We start from the raw sequence: 21,185 nt of genomic DNA, 5'->3' as shown, positions 1-21,185 counted from the left end.
CATCGGAAGGCAACATTGAACCTTCCCGACGTTTGGGCTTTAAAACATTGTTCGATGGGATTACTTAGAGACCTTTATCACCATACGTTGCTTCAAACAGTAAGTATCAATATTATAGTTTTTCAGATGCAAATCTTTCACTTATTTCTTTGAACACAGTGTATTATTTATGTTAATTTCGCATATTTTGGCTGTTTAGTCTAGTTCCTCTTCCATTTGTTTATTTTCTGTTTATAAATACTTCCTGAAATACAGTCCAAACATTTGGACATTTTAAGTTTGTTTTTCATTGTCATAATTTTACATTTTACCTGCTATTTCAATATTTATACATTTTCATTCAACTTATGTGTATTTCTACCTTGGGCAAAAAATCCTTGTACTTTCAAATACTATATTGCCAGGATATTTTGAAAAAAACGGCCCAAAAAGGACTAGAGAAAGACCGGGCCCCGAAGCAGGCTGAGATTGTAATCTAGACAAGGATTAAAACCTATTACAATTCCATGGGTGGTAGTAAAAGCAGGGTTGCGACGTGCACAGTTTTCGTGTTAAATGCACTCTTTTTTACCACAGAGGGGATGAGGAAGAATGAAAATTACTCTTTGTGGGTATTAATTTTCATTCACTTTGAACGTCAGTAGTTGGCAACTTCGGCAGAAGAGTAATCAACCCAAGGAACAGGGTTACCAACTTGCATACTTTTCGTTTGAGATGCACTATTTTATAACTCAGAGGTGATGCGAAAGCAGCGGCAATTCTGCGCATGCAAATTTCTCGACTTTTGAGTAGAAATAACTTTGTTTGGCCTTGATTTGCACTGTTTTTGGACATCAACAGTTGGCAACCGTGAGCCAAAGGAGGAGCTTTGAAAAGGGATGGACAGAGGAGTAATAATCAGAATGCCCACCTCAGGCTTGCAGTTAAAGCCCACCTCAGAAAAGTTTGCAGTTAAAACAATCTTTTTCACTTAGTGTCAGCTTCAGTCTTAGTTTTTTTTTTTCCTTTTCTTGTCGTTAAAATTGAATTTTAAATATCGACTTAAACAAACGAACGGAAAAAAGGAAATATTTCTAAATAATCTAAAATAATAATAAAGAAACTTCTCAGTTTCCCGTTGACAGACTTGGGAATGTGAAATCGAAGTATTCAAACTTGAAACGGATTCATTATTTTAACTAAATGAGTTACCTTTTTAATATATTCTGTATTTTATTTTTAAATGAAAAGGCAGTACAGGATAAGAAGTTATTTATATATGTTTATATAAAACTTTAAGCATATATAAATACATGTTCATATATTTATATAAAAGTTATCAATGACATAAAAGCGTTAACACCGTGATCAGGTCTGACTTAACACTGTATGGCCACAAGCATAATGAAAATTTAGAGCTCTTTGTCAAATATTTATCGAAACATAAAAGTAACCACGCAATAACCCCAAATTGAAGCACAAAATGAATCTAAAATTTATAATTTGAGATTGACACCCTTTATCTCTAAATCCCAAACGGGGCTCAGAATATGGAGCACTTACAATCCGATTTTAAATTCTGCATTCCTTTGATTACTGGCATGTAATCATTTCATTTCAAAATATATTGGCATGTCATTTCAAAATATATTGAAGTGCAAACTTGTCATTTTTTTGATTCTTTTTAATGAAAGTATCGAAAGACATTTTTCAATGAAAGTAACCCCTCCAAAATGGTATTCAGGGGGGGGGGATACAAAAAACTAGGAGAACATGCCCCACCCCCATTTGATATCACTGTAAATGCCTGCATCTTCTTTGTTTTGATGTACCAATAATTAAGACAGGCATCCAAGACTAGAAAACAAAACGAATTTCTAAAAAAAGACAAACTCAGTTTTCTACAAATATAATCCGTTTATTACTCGTAGATATGCAACCAAGAATTGTTGAAAATATATGCAAACACTCATATACAATTATTGCACTAAAAGCTAAATATAACAAAAATGAAATATCACAGATGTTGCTAAGTCTCAACTTAGCCAAACAACATAACCTATCGCCTACTTTCATTGAGGAACATTTTCCGATTTTTGTTTTCAGTAAAAGTTTCACCAGAAATATAGGTGACAGAAAACTTTGGTTTTATCTAAATATAGAAATCAAATTAAAATATACATTTTTGTAAAAATACTCATAAAATGTAAATGCAAATTTAAATCTGGACAAGTCTCCATCAAATTATTTTTTCATTGATTTCGCAAAAAAGTGCCTAGCTCAGTGATGGAACTATTTTCATATAAAACAGTCAAATTGTGAAGCAGCTGGTAATGAACTCATCAATTAGCGATATTTTTTTTTTCAACTGAAATGGTGATCGATCAGCAGATAAAAAAATAATTTGCATGAAATCACAGCACACACACCAATACCAAATTACGAGTTCGTCTAAAAATGAAACAGCTACTAGCAAAGCCGTATCCAGGCGGAGGGGTAGGGGGTGTGAATCCCCGTAATGTTTGTCCGACTCGTAAAAACGTAACAAAAACGAATATAAATAAATTTTTGATGCGTCTCTTAAAGTTTTTTGTACCCATTCCCGAAAAAATCCCATTGTAACCCCCCCCCCCTCCTCCAAAAAGAATCGTGGATACGACCCTGGCTATTAGCCTTATGAGTCGCATGGACAAAGTCAAAAAGCTTATCATAAGCTTTCCAAATTTACATAAAAAAGATCTCGCCCTTAAAGGAAGGGGAGAGGTCAAAACAAAAGTTTTATTTGCCTTTATTTTTAATTTTTGCAATTTTATGACAAATCACCTGATAAAACTTTTCTGATAAAAAAGCTTAGTTCTCTTCTTTGCTGAGCTCATATTTCTCTCCTTCGCTATATGCCCAAGGCGTGCGCGGAGTAGTTAGCAGCAAACGATTACGTGTCACAAATTATCAACGCACGTTATGTTAGGTAGCAATACAACATATTATGTACTTATACTGAGCACCAAAAAAAAGGAGAGTAAACCCTTAATAAAATCACTATTTCTCAAAAGACATCTTTTTGAAATGAAAGTCGCTGCAACTAGGATAGAAGAATCAACAGAAATGCAGTTCTGGACGCTGAATTCTGCTTTTTCTGAACGATGAGAAGCTTGGAACAGCATTCGAGTTCGATTATTGATAAAGTTGCTTGCCTTAAAAATCTTCCACGATGACTTCTCCCCATTTATTTGACAACAATGCAACTGATAACTGCTTGATTATCTAGAAGAAAAAATATGAAATTATAGTATAATTCCCCTTAATATGATTGCAATTTTAAAATATATTACATATTTCTGTTCAATCTGAACTAAAACGGGCAGACTGATGTTTAAACCATCTAGAAAAGCATCTTGGTAAAAACAAAAATGTTAGCATAAACCCAACCTCCTCTTTCCAAACAATAAACACAGACAAAATAAAATATATCCGCTATATGCAACCTATATAATGAGTATTGTCTATCGTAGATATCGATGAACAATCTATGTTCTCAAATAAAACATAATTGTTTCCGTTTGAATAAACTCTCTCCAAATATTCAAAAAAACCATGGATCGATAAGATCACTCCTAAAAATCATTATATATATATATATATATATATATATATATATAATATATATATATATATATATATATATATATATATATATATATATATATATATATATATATATATCTATATATATATAAAAATAAGTTGTCTGTGTGTGGATCTGTGTGTGGATCAGGTGACGTCATGTTTGTCCGCATATGACGTCTGAATTATTTCACACTAATACAAAAGAAGAAAAAAACTAAAAAAGGTAAAAACTACAAAAAAAACTAAAAAGAAAAAAAAAACTAAAAAAGCTAAAAAACAAAAAAACTAAAAAAAGGTAAAAATCTAATAACTAAAAAAAAACTGAAAAAAATAAAAAAAGGCAAAAACTACAAAAAAATAAAAACTAATAAAAAAACTAAAAAAGCTAAAAAACTAAAAAAACTAAAAAAAAACTAAAAAAAGGTAAAAAACTAAAAAAAACTAAAAACTAAAAAAGAAAAAAACTAAAAAAAAGGAAAAAACTGAAAAATAAAAGAGAAAAAGAAAACTAAAAAAATATGAATAAATATATATAAAAATAAGTTGTTTGTGGGTTATGTCTGTCTGTCTGTCTGTCGAGTGACGTCGTGTTTGTCCGCATATGACGTCTGAATTATTTCACACTAATACAAAAGAAGAAAAAAAACTAAAAAAGGTAAAAACTACAAAAAAAACTAAAAAGAAAAAAAACTAAAAAAGCTAAAAAACTAAAAAAAACTAAAAAAAGGTAAAAAACTAAAAACTAAAAAAAACTGAAAAAACTAAAAAAAGGCAAAAACTAAAAAAAACTAAAAACTAATAAAAAAACTAAAAAAGCTAAAAAACTAAAAAAACTAAAAAAACTAAAAAAAGGTAAAAAACAAAAAAAACTAAAAACTAAAAAAGAAAAAACTAAAAAAAAGGAAAAAACTGAAAAATAAGAGAAAAAGAAAACTAAAAAAATATTAATAAATATAAAAAATATAAATATAAATATAATATAAATTAGCAATCAACAAAGCACCGAGACACAAATGACGACCGGGACACAGGGAGTATAAATGACGACCAGGACATAAGTAAAAAAAAAAAAAACTAAAAAAACTAAAAAAATGGTAAAAACTACAAAAAAACTGAAAACATAAAAAAACTAAAAAATCTAAAAATCTAAATAAACTAAAAAAGAAAAAAAAGAAAAAAGGAAAAAAATAAAGGAGAAAAACAAAACTAAAAAACGAATGTATATACAGACCGGGACACCGGGATACAAATGACGACCGGGACACAGGGAATATAAATGACGACCGGGACACAGGGACACAACTACAATGGGGACGCCGGGGGGCACAGGGGGATATAAATGACGACCGGGACACCGGGACACAAGGAATATAAATGACGCCCGGGACACTCAAAGAGAAATCACAGACTGGAACACCGGGACACAAATGACGACCGGGACACAGGGAATATAAATGACGACCGGGACACAGGGACATAACTACAAAGGGGACGCCGGGGTGCACAGGGGGATATATAAATGACGATGGCGACTCAGGGAATGGTCGATTAGTAATCACCATCAACAAAGCTCAAGGGCAATCATTAGAATCATGAGGTATAGATCTGAATACGGATTGTTTTCCCATGGACCATTATATGTTGCATGTTCAAGAGTCGGTAAACCTGACAATCTATTTATATGCACAGACAATGGGACAGCAAAGAATGTTGTATATTCGCAAGTTTTACGTAGTTAAAAACATATATATATATATATATATATATATATATATATATATATATAATATATATATATATATATATATATATATATATATATATATATATATATATATCTATATTCACAGGTGGGACATAGGGACACAACTACAATGGCGCGTAACTAATATGGCGCGTAACGACTTACGCGCGCGGGGGGGCTTGGGGGGGGGGGCGCGAAGCGCCCCCACCAACTAGGTGTTGGGGTGGCGCGAAGCGCCACCCCAACAGCTAGTATATATATATATATATCCAGTCCACCAGTCCAGGTAATTTCCTCATTTTATAAACTGTGTAATCATCTGATCCTGAAGTTGATCCAAACAGAGGAGGGACTCCAAAAGTCAGTGCCTTCCTCAGATGGAGATCGGAGCCGAATCGCCGAATATACCCATTCAGGAAAGCACTGGCCAGACTATTCTGCACAGAACGATGACCCTTCTCATAGACGCTAATTTCTCATTACGTTTAACGTTTAAACGTCATCCATATTTTTGTTTTGAATGAGTAAAGAAAACTTAAATTCGAAACAATCTTACAAGTAGTGTACATTGAAATTTTAATTGGTATATGTTGGTATTATACATGCATTTTAAAGTCTGAATATGCTTACGCTAAAATTTATGACATATGTTTTAGCTCAACACCGTAATTCGCACCAAAGCGAATCACAAACTGTTATCTCCTCCCAATTGTGCAAAAATTAAAAAACTAGGAATTAGTAAAATTTCCAACTCAGCAAAAGAAATAATAAATCTAACAGTTCCAACAAGAGGAAAAACAATGCGCTACTCCAGCGGGAAGTTCAACAGACGTCACGTCTATCCTTGCACGTTTCAAAGGCTACAATAACAAAAGGATGAGAACAAACATACACAATGAACCTGAAAAAGCTCCCAAATTGCAAAAATAAGAGATCAAATTATGAAAGCGAAGCAGTAGAGAGAACATTGTTTCTTAACTGTGAGAAATTAGATTTCAAGCTTCACAAAAACAATTAGTAGGTGCACGTTCAAGGTGTTAATTAAAAAGGGAATAGACTGTTGATCTGAACTTATTTGAAAAGAAATTGTTTTCCCCGAAAATCGTAATAAAGTGTACTGAAATAAAAAACCCTCACATAATTAGGGAGTGGGTTAAAAAGGCACTATGCTACGCCATATGTATTTTTGGTTGAGTAGAAAAAAATAGAGAAAACATTGTTTTCTAAGTGGCATTGATTGTCGGATGGTTTGTACAACGAAAGCTTTCATTTAGACCTCAAAATCAACAGCTTTGTTTATTTAATTTAATAAGGATTTATGTTTAAGTTTACACTAGACAAATAAATACGTCAATAGCCAGGATCGAACTTGTTTAGGCATTACATGCTTTAAAAAATCGATGTATCCAAAGACTTAATTTTAAACTAATCCCACGAATGAGAAAAACAGATAGAAGACATTTTGAAAAACAGAAACAAATAATTCTAGAAAAAGCAATTTATCTCATAATATCAAATATATTTTTTTTCTGAATTCCACTTTTCCTAGTTCCAAGGTCTTATTATATTACTTAGCAGTTTAAAATTTCCAATTCTATACGAATTTTAAAATTACTGAGGGGGTACACCAATGCGCTGAAAAATATTACCATCATTGATTATTAAACACAGTGTGCTGTTTGCCAGTTCAGGCATTGTAAGGCTTTTTCTATATTATATTGCATTTTTTCATGTAATAGATTTGCTTTACCTTAAAACAAAATCAAAAATTGCCACAAAAGGGTTAAAACCTTCTTTTAGCCAAGCTAAAAAAATTGTGAAAAGACTACTTACGCCTTTTACAGAATTTAAAAAATGAAAATATAAACAAAACAGGTATAATATTTTAAAACAAAGCAGTCGACAAAGAAACAAAAAACTTTCAATGACATAGGAATCCGAATATTTCAACTTCACGGCCGGAAGTCTTTATAAAAAAAAAAAAAAAAAAAAAAAAAAAAACTTCCAATATCACCACGCAAATAGCATTTACGATAGGCCTTTTTGTTTCAGGAAAAAGAAATAGAAATCGAAAATATTTGTAGTTTAATGTATCCATAGTGGTCATGAAAATATAAGCTATGTTATTACAATGAACAACGATAAAAATTACGTTAAAGTAATAATAATTAGCTTTCTAAAGCTGTTTTTGTTTTTTCATTGCTGGAGCATGAAACTGTTTCAAGTTAGAAGGTAGGGTTTTGAAGGAAAACAAGATTAAGTCTAATTTTTAATTCCACATTTTATTACACTTAGATTGAACAAGCCAGGAATGGCAGCTGTATTTTATCAAATCTCCCATGTTGAAATTAAAATTGACAATATTTTTTTAGAAAATGCCACAAGACTGTTTGTGCCTTACAACATTTCTCATCAACATTAATAAAAATGACTTTGATAAGCTTATTGATTCCCGCAATTTAAAAAGATCATGGCATTATATCATGGCATAACACATCGTAAGTCTAGGATGTAACTTACGATCAATAGCTTAAAACCAATAAGCATAAACACAAGAAAAAAACAACTAACCTGAAATAATTTCTGGGATTTCTTTCGATTTTTCATTGCTACAAATCAATCTTAAAGCAAGAATCACACAGATGATAGCCAATTGCAATCCAGCAAGAACCATTAATAAATTTGGCAGCATGTCTTTAACTATAGGGCTTTTGACTGAGTCAACGACCACATCTTCATTCCTCACAGAATTTTGGATGGTGGTTGTTTCCAAAATTGAATTTTCTACCCAAGTATCCGCAACTATAGAGGGGCTTTCTAGTCCATAGCCCACAAGGATTACCTGTGATATAACATGATATGTAAAAGTAAAAACGGACAAATTTCGTAAGCCTTTTAAGCCTATATATATTGAAATTGAAAATACAAGGGAAACAAATAATTAATATACATATTAACATATCAGAAGTCCAAACGTCAAAAAATATGTTCAAAGAGCATGCGCAAAAATTTGTTTCAGGGGTTCCAAAAATCGTTAATGCACAACCCAAAGTCACGTGCGATAAAGCCCACAAACATCCTGAAGATTTGAACAAGTTCCCCCCCCCCATACCCGTATCCATGTCCATAGATTTTCACAGTTTTAGGTTGGATCATTTTAAAACTGCCACACTGATAGTTTTGGTAACATTTATTGACTGATCATACGAGTTATTTTTTTTCTGTTCTTGTTTGTCTTAGTACTATTTTTTATGCTTTCATTTTGGCTCTTGGTACTATTTTATGAACTATCTTCATATCTAAGTTTAACATATCATACACATTTCACAAGCACCACCACGACTCTAAGATACAACCTTTTTTAATTAAAAAATAATTGTTCTGGGAAATACAAGGATGCCGAAATAAGGCGGCTCTTCTCGAGGAAAAGATTTAAACAGATTGTTCCAGCTCCGGTACGAACTTCCGTTTTTTTTTTAATATCAGACATCGGTCTTTGTGAAACGCTTTTGGGACCAGCAGTGGCCATGCAGACTCCCGAATTTTGCTGGCATGTTTTCAAAAACAATGAGTTCAGTTTCTAACTTCAATGACATAGAGGCACATAATTTTTTTTTTCCATTAGCAAGATGCGACGAAACTGAAACAAACTCACAAAGAAAAAAGGAGGATAGTTCCAGTCAGTGAAAAAAGGAAGGCTACATATACAGATTTCAATCGAGACCGCAGCTCGACTGTCCTCTATGCACCAAGTGAATAAAGAGTAAAAACATAAGAATAGAAGTCCTAAGGATAAAATAAAAAGAACACGAACCCCAAAAATGGTATTTGTGGTTTGGTTTATTTTTATTTTGTCTTTAGAAATATATTTACAACAAGATAAGAGCTTTTCGTAACAAAGTTATCGACTAAAAAAAACTGCAGGACAGCAATCAATCTCCCCAACAATTCCATGTTCTTTTAAAGAGTTGTACTGGTACATGGAACTTTCAATATTTTCGAATATTAAAGCATAGATCATCGGTCATTTGAAAAACCAGGGAGACTATTCGATTATTTTCTTGAAATTGAAAAGGATGATGTCCAGAGAAACTGGATTTTGGATTCTATTTGCAAAAACAATCCTGGCAGAAAAATTCCTGGCAATTTGAAAAAGAAATTACTTGAAATTGTGGTGAACCTAACCATGAAAGCAAGAGTGGAGAGCAACGTGGAAGATTCCTGGCAATACGCGTTACGCATACTAAGACGTGAGTTATGCAGTATCGTCAGTACTATTTCCTTTTCCATAACATATATCTACGAAACTACTTTCTCGGTTTAAATTATAACATAAACAGAAGTATAATATAACTTCAAAATTCAGGCCGTTTGCAGCATCAACCCTTGAATCCAATATTTGACGTCACAAAAAGAAATCAAGGTACTGTATTAGAAAGGTAAATGCAAGCCATGATGACAATAAGTAGTTTTAAACGCCAACTTATGTGCTTCAGGGACCTGCCGCGTAAAGAACCACGGACCTAGATTATACCGCGAGGATAAATTACGTTCTACCTCCAAAAAAATGAGAAAACGTAGGATAACACTTCCATGTACTTATCCAACCACAAGATAAAATTAGATCTATTCCAATTCAGTATTTCTACGGTAGTTTTCTATTTCTGCGGAAGAATAGTTGCCTCAAAAATAAGGCCAAATTGAGTGTTTAGAATCATCGCTAAATTGTAACCCTAACAAAACTGGATTGCTGCTAATTATGACTTTTTTCATACTTGTATCAGCATAAAAATGCATGTGATACTTTCATACGACAAGAAAATTAATTTCCATGTTTACTTGATCCATATTTAACAAACATCTGAAAGACCGGAAAATAATTTCATGCCGAAGGCTTTCTCATTTTGAGATTAGCCTCCTCAGATATATGAGGTATTATGCCTAGGGAAGGGAGTGATAAGCAAATCATTTTATGGGGAATATGAAGTCAACCAACTAGAAATTTAATTTCCAACGGCATTAAAAGCAGAGCTTTACTTCTTGTTAATTCCAAAACTGACAACTTCTTAGCGCAGCCCTCCTATAAAAAATTTCTTGTTTTAAGCTGTAAGAAACAGTAGCAAGGGAGCTTAGAAATCTCTGGAATTTCACTTGAAAGAAGTGTGAGGGAATACTGAATCTTCAAACACAGGTGTTAAAAAGGATATAGTAGTTAAGTCTGAAGAAAAACATAATACATACGGTAATGCTATATTTTGTCGAAGGTCTCGGGTTTTTATATTTTGGTTATTCTCTTCCGATTTCGATATATTTATCTATCCACATATCTAAAACAAACATTAGTGCAACCCCTTACATGTGCGTTTTGTCCAAAATGGATATTTTTGCACCCCGGCGATACGTTCTGTCTCAATTTCACGCGTCAGGACCGGTACAATGGATGCGTTAAAATATTTCAAAGGAGTCATTGAAACGTACATCTATTATAAGCATAAGATTTAAACAGGTTACTGGTTTGTTCCCTGTTTTTTCTTGGCCATAGAGCCTTATGGGGGAGTCTATCTTGAAGTGTTTTGGCTATAAATTTATTGGTTGAATAAATTGATTGATTGGAGCTGAGTGTTTCATAATATATGAGTAAAGGTAAATTCATAGTAGTTTTGTCGGTGAGAGGAGAAACGCTTTTAAACAAAGTATAAAAAAAAAACAATTAAATGAAGAATATACAAGATTATATTTTAGATTATAAAAGATCTTGATTTCAAAGGGGATCTCATGCGCTGCCCCCACGCCTTTTTTCTGCCCCTTCCTAAGTCTGTTCCTGAAACAGGCGCTATTTTGCTTTGAAACAGGGCAAAAATTCAGATTTTCTAATGACAAAATCCTAGCCACTTCAATCCAATCCCCTTTTCTGAATGCTTATTTGCAAAACAGCCTCATAAAAAAGTTAAGCAAACCACTTGTTTGGACAATGTTTTTAAATCTCAATTATCGAATGAATGCCTTTGCGATATTTACGAGGTGAACTCGTATTACAAAACAAATTTTTGCTTTTTTTTGGAAAGCCAAGCTACTTTAATTGGTTGACTGTTTCTTTTTAGCTCTCCAAGATTTTCGTTAATAAACGGCACTGTATTTGTTTGCCATAAAAATATTAAAATTTCGACCGCGGCACTTCCCCGGACGTAATGATATGCAAATAGAGGAGAGTGGAAAAGCTCAAATTTGTTTTGACTTTTCGTAAAAACAAGTTGTTTATAGAGGAAAGTTTTATTTACAAGTTCAAGATAAGTCAAACAATTTTAGTTTAAAAGGCTTCCACTTATAAAAAATTCCAGTAAGTAAAAATGTTCATTTGTTTTAATGAACATTAAAACAAATGTTGTTTAGTTGAAAAACTAAAGTGTTTTTAAATTTCAGTTTAGTTCGACAACAAATTATCCATACTGCCTTTAGAAGTCCCCACCCCGATGTAATTATTCCCTTCTCTTAAAAATATTTGTTTTCTATATTGGTTTCAACTGTTATAGATAGTAAGAGAGTTCTTCGTACGCTATTTTCGTTATGGGAATTCCATATTAATGAAAACACCTATATCACTTGATAGTTGTCATTTCCGTTCCCTTGCTTTTTCAGCTGGAGACATCGGAGAAAAATAAAAACAACATAAAAAGTACGGGGATCCAGATATTCCTGGAAAACACTCATGTGTTTTTGCTGATTGAAAATAACAACCAAAAAGTTTGTTCTTACTAAGGGTGTAAATCAAACTTTGTATGGGATTGTACAAAGTTGCAAGTTTTTGTTTTTCTCTGTGTGAAGAAATTCTTGTCTCCAAAAACACAAACGTACAAAATTCTAACTGTTTTAATAAGTTCTTTTTTATCCTTATCAAAAGGTTAACTACTAATAAATACAAAGCAAAAAAAAAAAAAAATCGCCAAGAGACGGACGAACCTATAGGGAAGAAAATTACTGAGTATACGAATAACAATGAACACATTAGAGTCAAAGACATATGGATTACTCGAGGGAAAAGACTTAAATCAAATAAAGTTTGATGGCTTGATTGATTTAAAATTTCTGTAAAGAGTCAAACTGATTCAGTCTGACCAGATGTACAACGATTTCTTTTTATTCTGGTCATTTTAAATTTTGCATTAAAGCTGCAAAGCCATTAGGAATATGATTCGCGGGAAAGATCTATGTTTCTATATGAGTAACATATATCTATATGAGCATATACAAAATTGTATATACTCAAAAGCTATATGACAGCTTTTGAACTAGTTTTTCCTTCCCACTAGTGATTTGCAAGGATCCCCCCTCCCAGTCCCCGTACGTCCTTAGGATGTAGCCGCTGATATAAATTACAGAACTAGCAAGAAAATAAGGTACTAGTGCATTATCCTGGCCCCACTCAAGAAGTGAAGTCAATCATAGCTAATCTTAATGAAATATACCAAAATCTGATGAAAATATAATACTTTAGTAACAAAATTATGGAAACTATAACAAAGAATAATGGAAAGCATGCCACCCACAACACAATATTAAATACCAAACCAACTCTATATATTGAATATTTAATTAAATTATATCTTTATAGTAGTTGTTGTTGTTGTTGTTTAGTTGACGTTTGAGCGAATCAACCACTCATATACGTGCGATCCTCTTTTGAAATTTGGGCTTATGAAGCCTTATATTGGGCTTATGAAGCCTTCATAGTAGTTCATCTCGCTCATGCGAAGCTAATTATTTCCGAATGCAGAGTGAGAAACCGGTTTTACTCAAATCACGAACTTGAGTGTCTTTCTATAACGTAAGTAATTGGTGTTCCTTTCGTTTTAAGCTGAATAGGGCCTTCCTAAGATAGTTGAAATACAAATAGTTGACTTTACTACCAACAAAATTAAAATGCATATGCAACTATATATATATTAAATAAAAAAAACTAATTTTTTTTAGCTGAAAGTAAGGAGCGACATTAAAACTTAAAACGAACAGAAATTACTCCGTATATGAAATGAGTTGTCCCCTCCACAATCCCTCGCTCTTTACGCTAAAGCTTTTAATTGTTTTAAAAAGTAGAATTGTGGCTTGATCAGACGATTTTGAGAAATAAGGGGTGGAGAAGGAGGCCTAGTTGCCCTCCAATTTTTCGGTTACTTGAAAAGGCAACTAGAACTTTTAATTTTTAATGAACGTTTTTATTAGTAAAAAATATACGTAACTTAAGAATTAACTTACGTAACAAACTGTCATAACCTTATATTTTTATTATGTATACGAGGGGGTTTGTACCCTCGTTAATACCTCGCTCTTTACACTAAATCGTAAGTTTTGTCCCAATTCTTTAAGAATGACCCCTGAATCAGAAAGGCCGTAGAATAAATAGTTGAAATTACTAAAAATACTTTAGCATAAAGAGCAAGGTATTTATCTCCTCCTAAATACCTCGCTCTTTATGCTAAAGTATTTTTAGAACCCCTCATATGCGTAATAATCTCTGTTTGTTTTAAGTTTCAATGCTACTTCTTCCTTTCATTTGAAAAAACGTTTTCATGTTTATTATTCCTTGTTTTCTTATAGTAATGCTAGAGAATCCTGCGCCCTTGTCATTGAATTTGTCTTCCCCCCATGACAGATTCCTCCAAGGAAAGATCCTCCAACATAGCCCCCCCCCAAACAAAATAAAATCCCCCTGAAAACGTCTGTACACTTCCCAATAACCATTACTATATGTAAAGACTGGTCAAAGTTTGTATCTTGCAGCCCCTCCCCCAGGGATTGTGGGGGAGTAAGTCATCCCCAAAGACATAGTTATTATGGTTTTAAAAATGGCACTAGAACTTTTCATTTCCGTTAGAATGAGCCCTCTTGCGACATTCTAGGACCACTTGGTCGATACGATGACCCCTGGAAAAAAAAAAAAAAAAAAAAAAAAAAAAAAAAAAAAAAAAAAAAAAAAAAAAAAAAAAAACAAACAAACAAACAAACAAATAAACACGCACCCGTGATTTGTCTTCTGGCAAAAAATACAAAATTCCACATTTTTGTAGATAGGAGCTTGAAACTTCTACAGTAGGGTTCTCTGATACGCTGAATCTGATGGTGTCATTTTCGTTAAGATCCTACGACTTTTAGGGGGTGTTTCCCCCTATTTTCCTAAATAAGGCAAATTTTCTCAGGCTCGTAACTTTTGATGGGTAAGACTAAACTTGATGAAACTTATATATTTAAAATCAGCATTAAAATGCGATTCTTTTGATGTAGCTATTGATATCAAAGTTCAATTTTTTAGAGTTTTGGTTACTATTGAGCCGGGTCGCTCCTTACTAGAATATACAAAGGATGCTTCAAAAACTGGAAAAAATCAAGGTGAAAAATACATTAAATGTAACAAGAGAATACGACACAAATGGTTTTAGTTTTTTCCCCTTCAGAACCTTGTAAAGCTTGGCTTTCGGTTCACTATTAAATTTGCAGCAATTTGCCAGAATTATTGGACTTCTTATGGTAGAATAATTCAAGGGCAAACATGGTAAATTGACACTAGTTGTATTTTGAAACATCGCTATTATATTTAATTATTAAGTTGCGATTTTGGAAAGACGCCCGAAACCATTAGACATTAACATCACCAAATCGTAGGCGAAATGATTACGTGTTTCAGAGAATCGACAAAAGTATCAATAATAAAAAAATGCTTTCAAATAAAATGAATAAATTTTAGACACGGTAAGTTTATGTATAATTTTCAACTTGTTTAATTTGCTAAAATACTGAGCGAAAAATAGTAAAATAACGATTACAACACTTATTTAAATAAAAACTTAAGTAAAAACAGCACACTCGGTTTTACCTTTTAGGAAGGGGGAAGGGGTATTAGTGTATTTTTCCAAAGGAAAGATAAACTTTGTATTTAATTTCCATTCTTTCAGCTTTTACTGCGAGAGTGGGAAAGGATTATTTACTCTGAGCTTCGGAAGAAAAAAGGACCCTCTTTTATCTCCTCGTTCGCATGTGTGATTAAATGTATTAGAATATTTAGCTCTTATGATAGAAGTTAAATTTAAAAAAACAAGCTTTTTCGACTGAAAGTAAAGAACAGCATTAAAACTTAAAATGAACAGAAATTATTACGTAAATGAAAAATTAAGCAAAGAAAAAACGGGTTTTAATTTCAACAAAGCAAAAAGTCTTAAATTGTCGGTTGTAATTTTTGTTGTTGTAACAAACAAAGAAATTACAATAAGGGTTTTTGTTGTCTAGCTTTATTGTTTAGAATATAAAAATGAGAAAATATACACAAGTGATTAACACGGTAAAGGTGTCTATTCATTTCCAGGAAGGGGGAGCAAATTACAAACGAGAATAGAAAAATATAAACACTGCAAAGCATAGAATAATCGCAAGAAATCTGATATTTAAGGGGAATTTGGAAAGGTCCCAAAGTCCACCCTCTACGTGCATGTCCCGATACTTACAAATTCTCCAGAACGCACTCAAGAAGTTTGCTTTGATCTGATTAAGCCGGGTTTTTCTTCTCGCATGCGGTTACAATTAGCTTATTCTTTCGTAAAATAAACTACGATGCAGATATATTTTAAATTAAATATTTAATATATAGGGGAGAGTCGGGTAAGACGGACCGGGGGGCAAGACGGACCTTTTGTCATTGCTCGACTTGAGCGTCACCTTTTTATCACTTGTAGAGCTAGAAACAATGGTCATCTAGTGGCAAGTTTTGGAGCGAAGTCTGAGAGTTGAAGCCAATCTTGTCTTCAAGAAAAATATTTTTATTCGTTTTCACATTCTCGAAACCGGCTTTTGAGGTAAATGTTTTTCTTTTCTGGTGTTTCTAATGTTCTGTTTTATACTGTGGTAATTTTTCTTACAAATATGGAGGTCTAGGAGAGTGTGTGAGACATTAATTTTTTTCATTGCAGCGCCATCTTATGTTATAATTTTTAACTATTCCGAAAAAGCAGGTTTAGGGTAAGATGGACCACAGAGACAGCGGGTAAGACGGACCGGTCCGTCTTGCCCCCTATCATCTGGGATCTTTTTCGAAGTTATTATTTTTTACGTTTTTGTTGAATATTGTGTTGCATTTATTGTTCCCGCATGTCAATTAGAAATATATTAAGCTGTCTCTCTTTTGCAGGATGGGAAAGTATACTAGGAAAACCACCCACGGTCTCCACGACCAGGACTTACTGAGAGCAGCTGCTATGCAAGTTAAATCTGGTTCACCGCTTCGCAAAGTTTCGAAAGAGGTTGGTTTGCCACGAAGCACAGTGCGAAGAGCAGTTGCAAAACTCGACGCAGCAGAAGATCCCCAATCAGTGGAGTTTGCAACTACCTTCAACTTTAAAAGTGTGTTCTCAGCAAACGAAGAGATACTTCTGAAGGGCTATATGATCACGGCACAGCACATGCATCATGGACTTACGAAAAAGGAAGCAGGTCAGCTTGCATATGAATATGCCAAGGCCAAAGGGAAGAATATGCCGAAGAACTGGACCGAAAATAAGTGTGCAGGAAAAGACTGGAGGAATAGCTTTATGAGTCGTGTTGGGCTTTCCCTAAGGTCCTCCGAAACGACAAGCCTTGCCAGAGCCACCAGCTTCAACAGGACGAATGTCAGCGAATTCTTCAATAATTTAGAAGAGCTGCTTATAAAGCACAAGTATCCGCCGAATAGAATATATAATCTTGACGAGACTGGAGTAACCACCGTTCAGAAGACACCAAAGGTGGTTGCGGAAAAGGGATCAAAGCAAGTTGGACGCATTACTTCAGCTGAGCGAGGGACGCTGGTAACAGTCGTAGGGTGTATCAACGCAGCTGGCCAGTCGATAGCCCCTTTCTTTGTCTTTCCACGAGTGAACTGGCTTCAAAGTTTTCTCAATGGCACGCCCTCTGGAAGCACAGGAAAATGCCAGCCGTCTGGATGGATGACAGCCGAAATCCTCCCGGATATGATACGCCATCTGATCTCCCAAACCAGTTGCTCGCCCACAAATCAACTTCTGCTGATTATGGATAACCATGATTCGCACGTCTCATTGAGCGTGGTTAATCTTTGCAGAGAAAACGGCATTGACGTCTTAACGCTTCCGCCACATTGTAGTCACAAGCTGCAGCCTCTTGATGTTGCTGTTTATGGGCCATTCAAGCGATACTACAATGAAGCAGCTAACTCGTGGATGATTTCGAACCCAAACAGGAGGATTACCATTTATGAAATCGGAATATTCGTTGGAATCGCTTTTCCAAGAGCTTTCGTCATGGAAAACGTACTAAGCGGGTTCCAAAAAACAGGAATATACCCTTCCAATAGGAACGTTTTCCAAGATCACGACTTTCTCAGCGCCTTTGTGACAGACCGACCAGCACCAGAGACGTCTCCCATGACAGGCCAGTCTGCAGTTCCATCAACCAGCCCTGGCGACGAGAGCTTGAATAACGACGTGCTGCCAACTACCAGTAGCTCAGTGATTTCTGCGACTATGCCAGTGACTCCAGAGTCGGTTCGTCCTCACCCTAAGGCGAGTTTCTATGCAAGAGACGGAAAAACGTCTAAGAAAAGAACAAAGTACAAAATTCTGACGAACACACCTGAAAAAAACAGACTGGAAGAAGAATTTGAGTTGAAAAGAAAAAAATCAGAAAAGAAAGCTCAAAGTAAACGGCCTGAAAAGAGAAACCTCTCCAAACAGCCTGGGAACGGGGAAGACAGCTTCGATGAACATATCGCGCTGGATGATGAAAGTGATGAGAGCTTGCATTTGGATGGGTCAGAGGAGGAGGATTTTCTTGATGGAACCGAACCAAAAAGTGGGGATTTCTTGGTTGTGAAAGTGCCGACCAAGAAGAGCTTCAGGAATTATGTTGGAGTTGTGTGTGATTGTGAATCTGATGGTTTCAAAGTTCAGTTTTGGAAGCGATTAGCTCCATCGAGCAAATTCACGGCAACTGAAGAGATGAGCTTCGTGCGAAAAGAAGAGGTCATCATGAAGCTGCCAAAACCGACCCCTTCGGGCGTAACGACGAGACAGTCGGCTCAGTTCGTTTTTAACGTAGATTTGGCCTTGTACAGTGTTTAAATATAGTTATTTGCTAACTTTTTACTTTTTTACTTACTACTAGTATTTTAAGTATTCGAAATAAAATTGTTTAGAGACAATCAATCTTTTTGAGCAATTGGGTCCGTCTTGCCCAAAGGGCTGGTCCGTCTTATCCTATTGGGTGGGCAAGATGGACCTTTTGACCAACTTCAGTGTTTTTATCTGGGCCCGGAAATACGGCTGATTTATGTGTGAAGAAGGTTTCTTTACGTAACTCAATGTTTTGGGGACAAGTTAGACACCTTTCGTCAGTCGTTGCTTGTTTCCAACCTCTTCCGCAGACGAAAAACCAAAATGGGGTCCGTCTTGCCCGACTCTCCCCTAGAGGTTCATATTTAATATAATGCGTTATGAGCGGCCTGCTTTCCATAATTCTTTGTTGTAGTTTTTATAATTTTGTCACTAAAGTATCAAATATCATATTTTGGTTCCTTAAGATTAACCTAACTTCACTTCTTGAGTGTGTTCTGGATGATACGTAAGTACCCATGTTCCTCTTAGTCTAATTGATGAATTGCTTCTCTGATCTAGCTTTGAAAGCATGTTTCAAGTCAAACCTCCTCAAGTTAGTATGCATACGTCGCCAAATAAGTAGAAGGCAAATAATAGTACCGCAAAGTAGTACCAAGCTCGTTGGATAATATTAAATGGCCTTACAACAAACAAAAAGGTTTAGCAAACCTCTAGCATAATCCACGGAGGATTATTTTCTAAACTACGTTTTCTTTGAGTTACTGATTTCTTTTCTGCCGAGACACGCTAGATTATGGCTTTCAATACTTTGACTTTTAAATGAAGGAGAAACTGATTTAAAAAGATTTAATCAAACTATTTTTTCTTCGAATTATATTATTTCATTTTAGTACTATGCTACTAATTATACTATATTGACTTTCAAAAATTGAGAATCAAATTAAAAAAGCACGACTTGTTGACTTAGTTAAAGAATTTTCCTTGCAACTTATAATTACCTTGACTAAAACTCTACAATCGGGCCACATAGAAACAGTGGCGCTTGTGGCGTCGGTCACTAACTGTCCTTCCAAATTATTTGCTTCGCAAGACCAATGAAGTTTATATTTCCCAGTTGTAATTCCAAGATAGGACAAAACAGGGTCAGCTGTATATACGTCTAGTCGTGATGGTTGCCGTTCCTCCCATTTAAAAGAGCCCTGAACAATTGACCCAAGTCGTTTCACCGCAACCAGCGAAATTCTCCAGTCGAAAGCTACCTAAAAAAAAGGATTAGACTACGGGAAATGAAGAACAAAAACAGAACTTCGCAAGTAAAGAAGAGAAAAATAATAGATTATGACAGTAATATAAAAAAATAAGCACTTATGTATGTCGTATTTGCATTATCGGTTATATAATTGACATAATCTTAGCTGCTATATTTCATAAAATAGGGAACAGAAAGCCAGCATTAGCTTTGGAGAGGGATGATGATTCTGTTATGCTTTAACGAAAGCAGGAGTTCAGAACGAAGAAGAATAGAAAGGTAAGAAACGAGTGTAACAATAACATTTGAAACAAAATTATAAACTGGTTTCTGTCTCATTTTTAGATGTCGGACACAGGACATGCTAAACCTTTTATTTTGGGGCTTCCAATTGACTCCAAATGGCCCATAGAAACTCATAGACTATATGAATCACCCTTATTGCATAACTCACGTTAGTTCTGCCCTAGGATGAATGGATGGATGATCAACAAGTGAAATGACATCATTTTTATACAATTCTGAAAAAGACTAATGCCAACTTTGCCTCTCACTCAGACTATCTGTCTCGGCTTTTTCTCCAATTAGACATGGCTCTTAACTTTTTCATCACTTGACTTCAATTGATAATAGAACAACATTACTAAGATTTCTTTTTAGCAAGGGAGGATTCCTAGTCTAGAGTCCAGGGCTAGGTGAATTATATCCTGGCTGGTGGTAATATTTTCCTCCTGACTAGATATTAAGTGGGAGAAGACACCCGAGATAATAAACCAGCAAATCCGATTAGGAAGAAAAACTGTTATCTCTTTGGCCGTCGGCAGGAGAAAAACAGTCATTTGAAAGCCATCATCAATCTGTCACTGCTTCAGTGTATTTTAAAACATCTGATAGAGCATGAAAGGCTTATCAGGTTATCAAACTTCAAAACCCACCCAAAAACGGAAAACGACATCCGACGCTTTTAACAGTGAACACGATGAGATACAAATCTAAAACATCTGAAATCATGGAACCTATAGCGTCACGCAATTAAATGAGTATAACCTCAACTAAACTAAGAAAAAAGAATTAGTGTTGTCATTGTCAAAACATGATGGTTTGACATGAAAATAAGCCGCACTTTCTTTTTTGTTTATTAATGTAATTTCCAGAAGAAAACAGGCGACCCGAAACTGAGTTAAGGATGAAATTACTTTCGTAATCAGAAGACAAAAACACGAGTCAACTATTTAAACAAGTTCTTCTGCAACTATTTAAACAAGTTCTTCTGCTGTTTTTCCCTCTCGATTTAATTAATAAATATTGCGATCGAAAACCGTTTTTCCGGGAAGTAACTGAAGTCCTAACTTTATCTATGTTTGGTACTTGTGTATTATTCAAAACACACTCGATTAGTGAAGTTAGGTTCTTTTGTGAAAAAAAGCTACGATGCAGGTACATTTTATGAGAAAATCCGGTTTCATAGCCACTAAGA

At 34.5% G+C, this 21,185-nt stretch overlaps 1 protein-coding gene across 2 annotated transcripts in view; it reads right to left on the bottom strand.

Moving 5' to 3' along the window:
• Positions 1-1,876: 1,876 nt before the first annotated feature.
• The window catches only part of LOC136029318 (uncharacterized), an 83,383-nt gene continuing 64,074 nt past the window's right edge, over positions 1,877-21,185 (bottom strand). The window contains exons 5-7 of one of the 2 annotated variants that reach the window (XM_065707585.1): positions 19,458-19,718; positions 7,922-8,192; positions 1,877-3,243 (exon numbers count right to left, since the gene is read on the bottom strand). In XM_065707585.1, the coding sequence (XP_065563657.1) occupies positions 3,206-3,243; positions 7,922-8,192; positions 19,458-19,718 (570 nt within the window). In that variant the 3' untranslated portion in view covers positions 1,877-3,205. The remainder of the gene's footprint in view (positions 3,244-7,921; positions 8,193-19,457; positions 19,719-21,185) is intronic. The other variant, XM_065707586.1, reaches the window with a different exon arrangement.

The sequence above is a fragment of the Artemia franciscana genome, chromosome 7 (genome assembly GCF_032884065.1).
Source record: "Artemia franciscana chromosome 7, ASM3288406v1, whole genome shotgun sequence".
NCBI classification, from domain to species: Eukaryota; Metazoa; Arthropoda; class Branchiopoda; order Anostraca; family Artemiidae; genus Artemia; species Artemia franciscana.
This window is presented reverse-complemented; position numbering and strand designations above follow the sequence as displayed.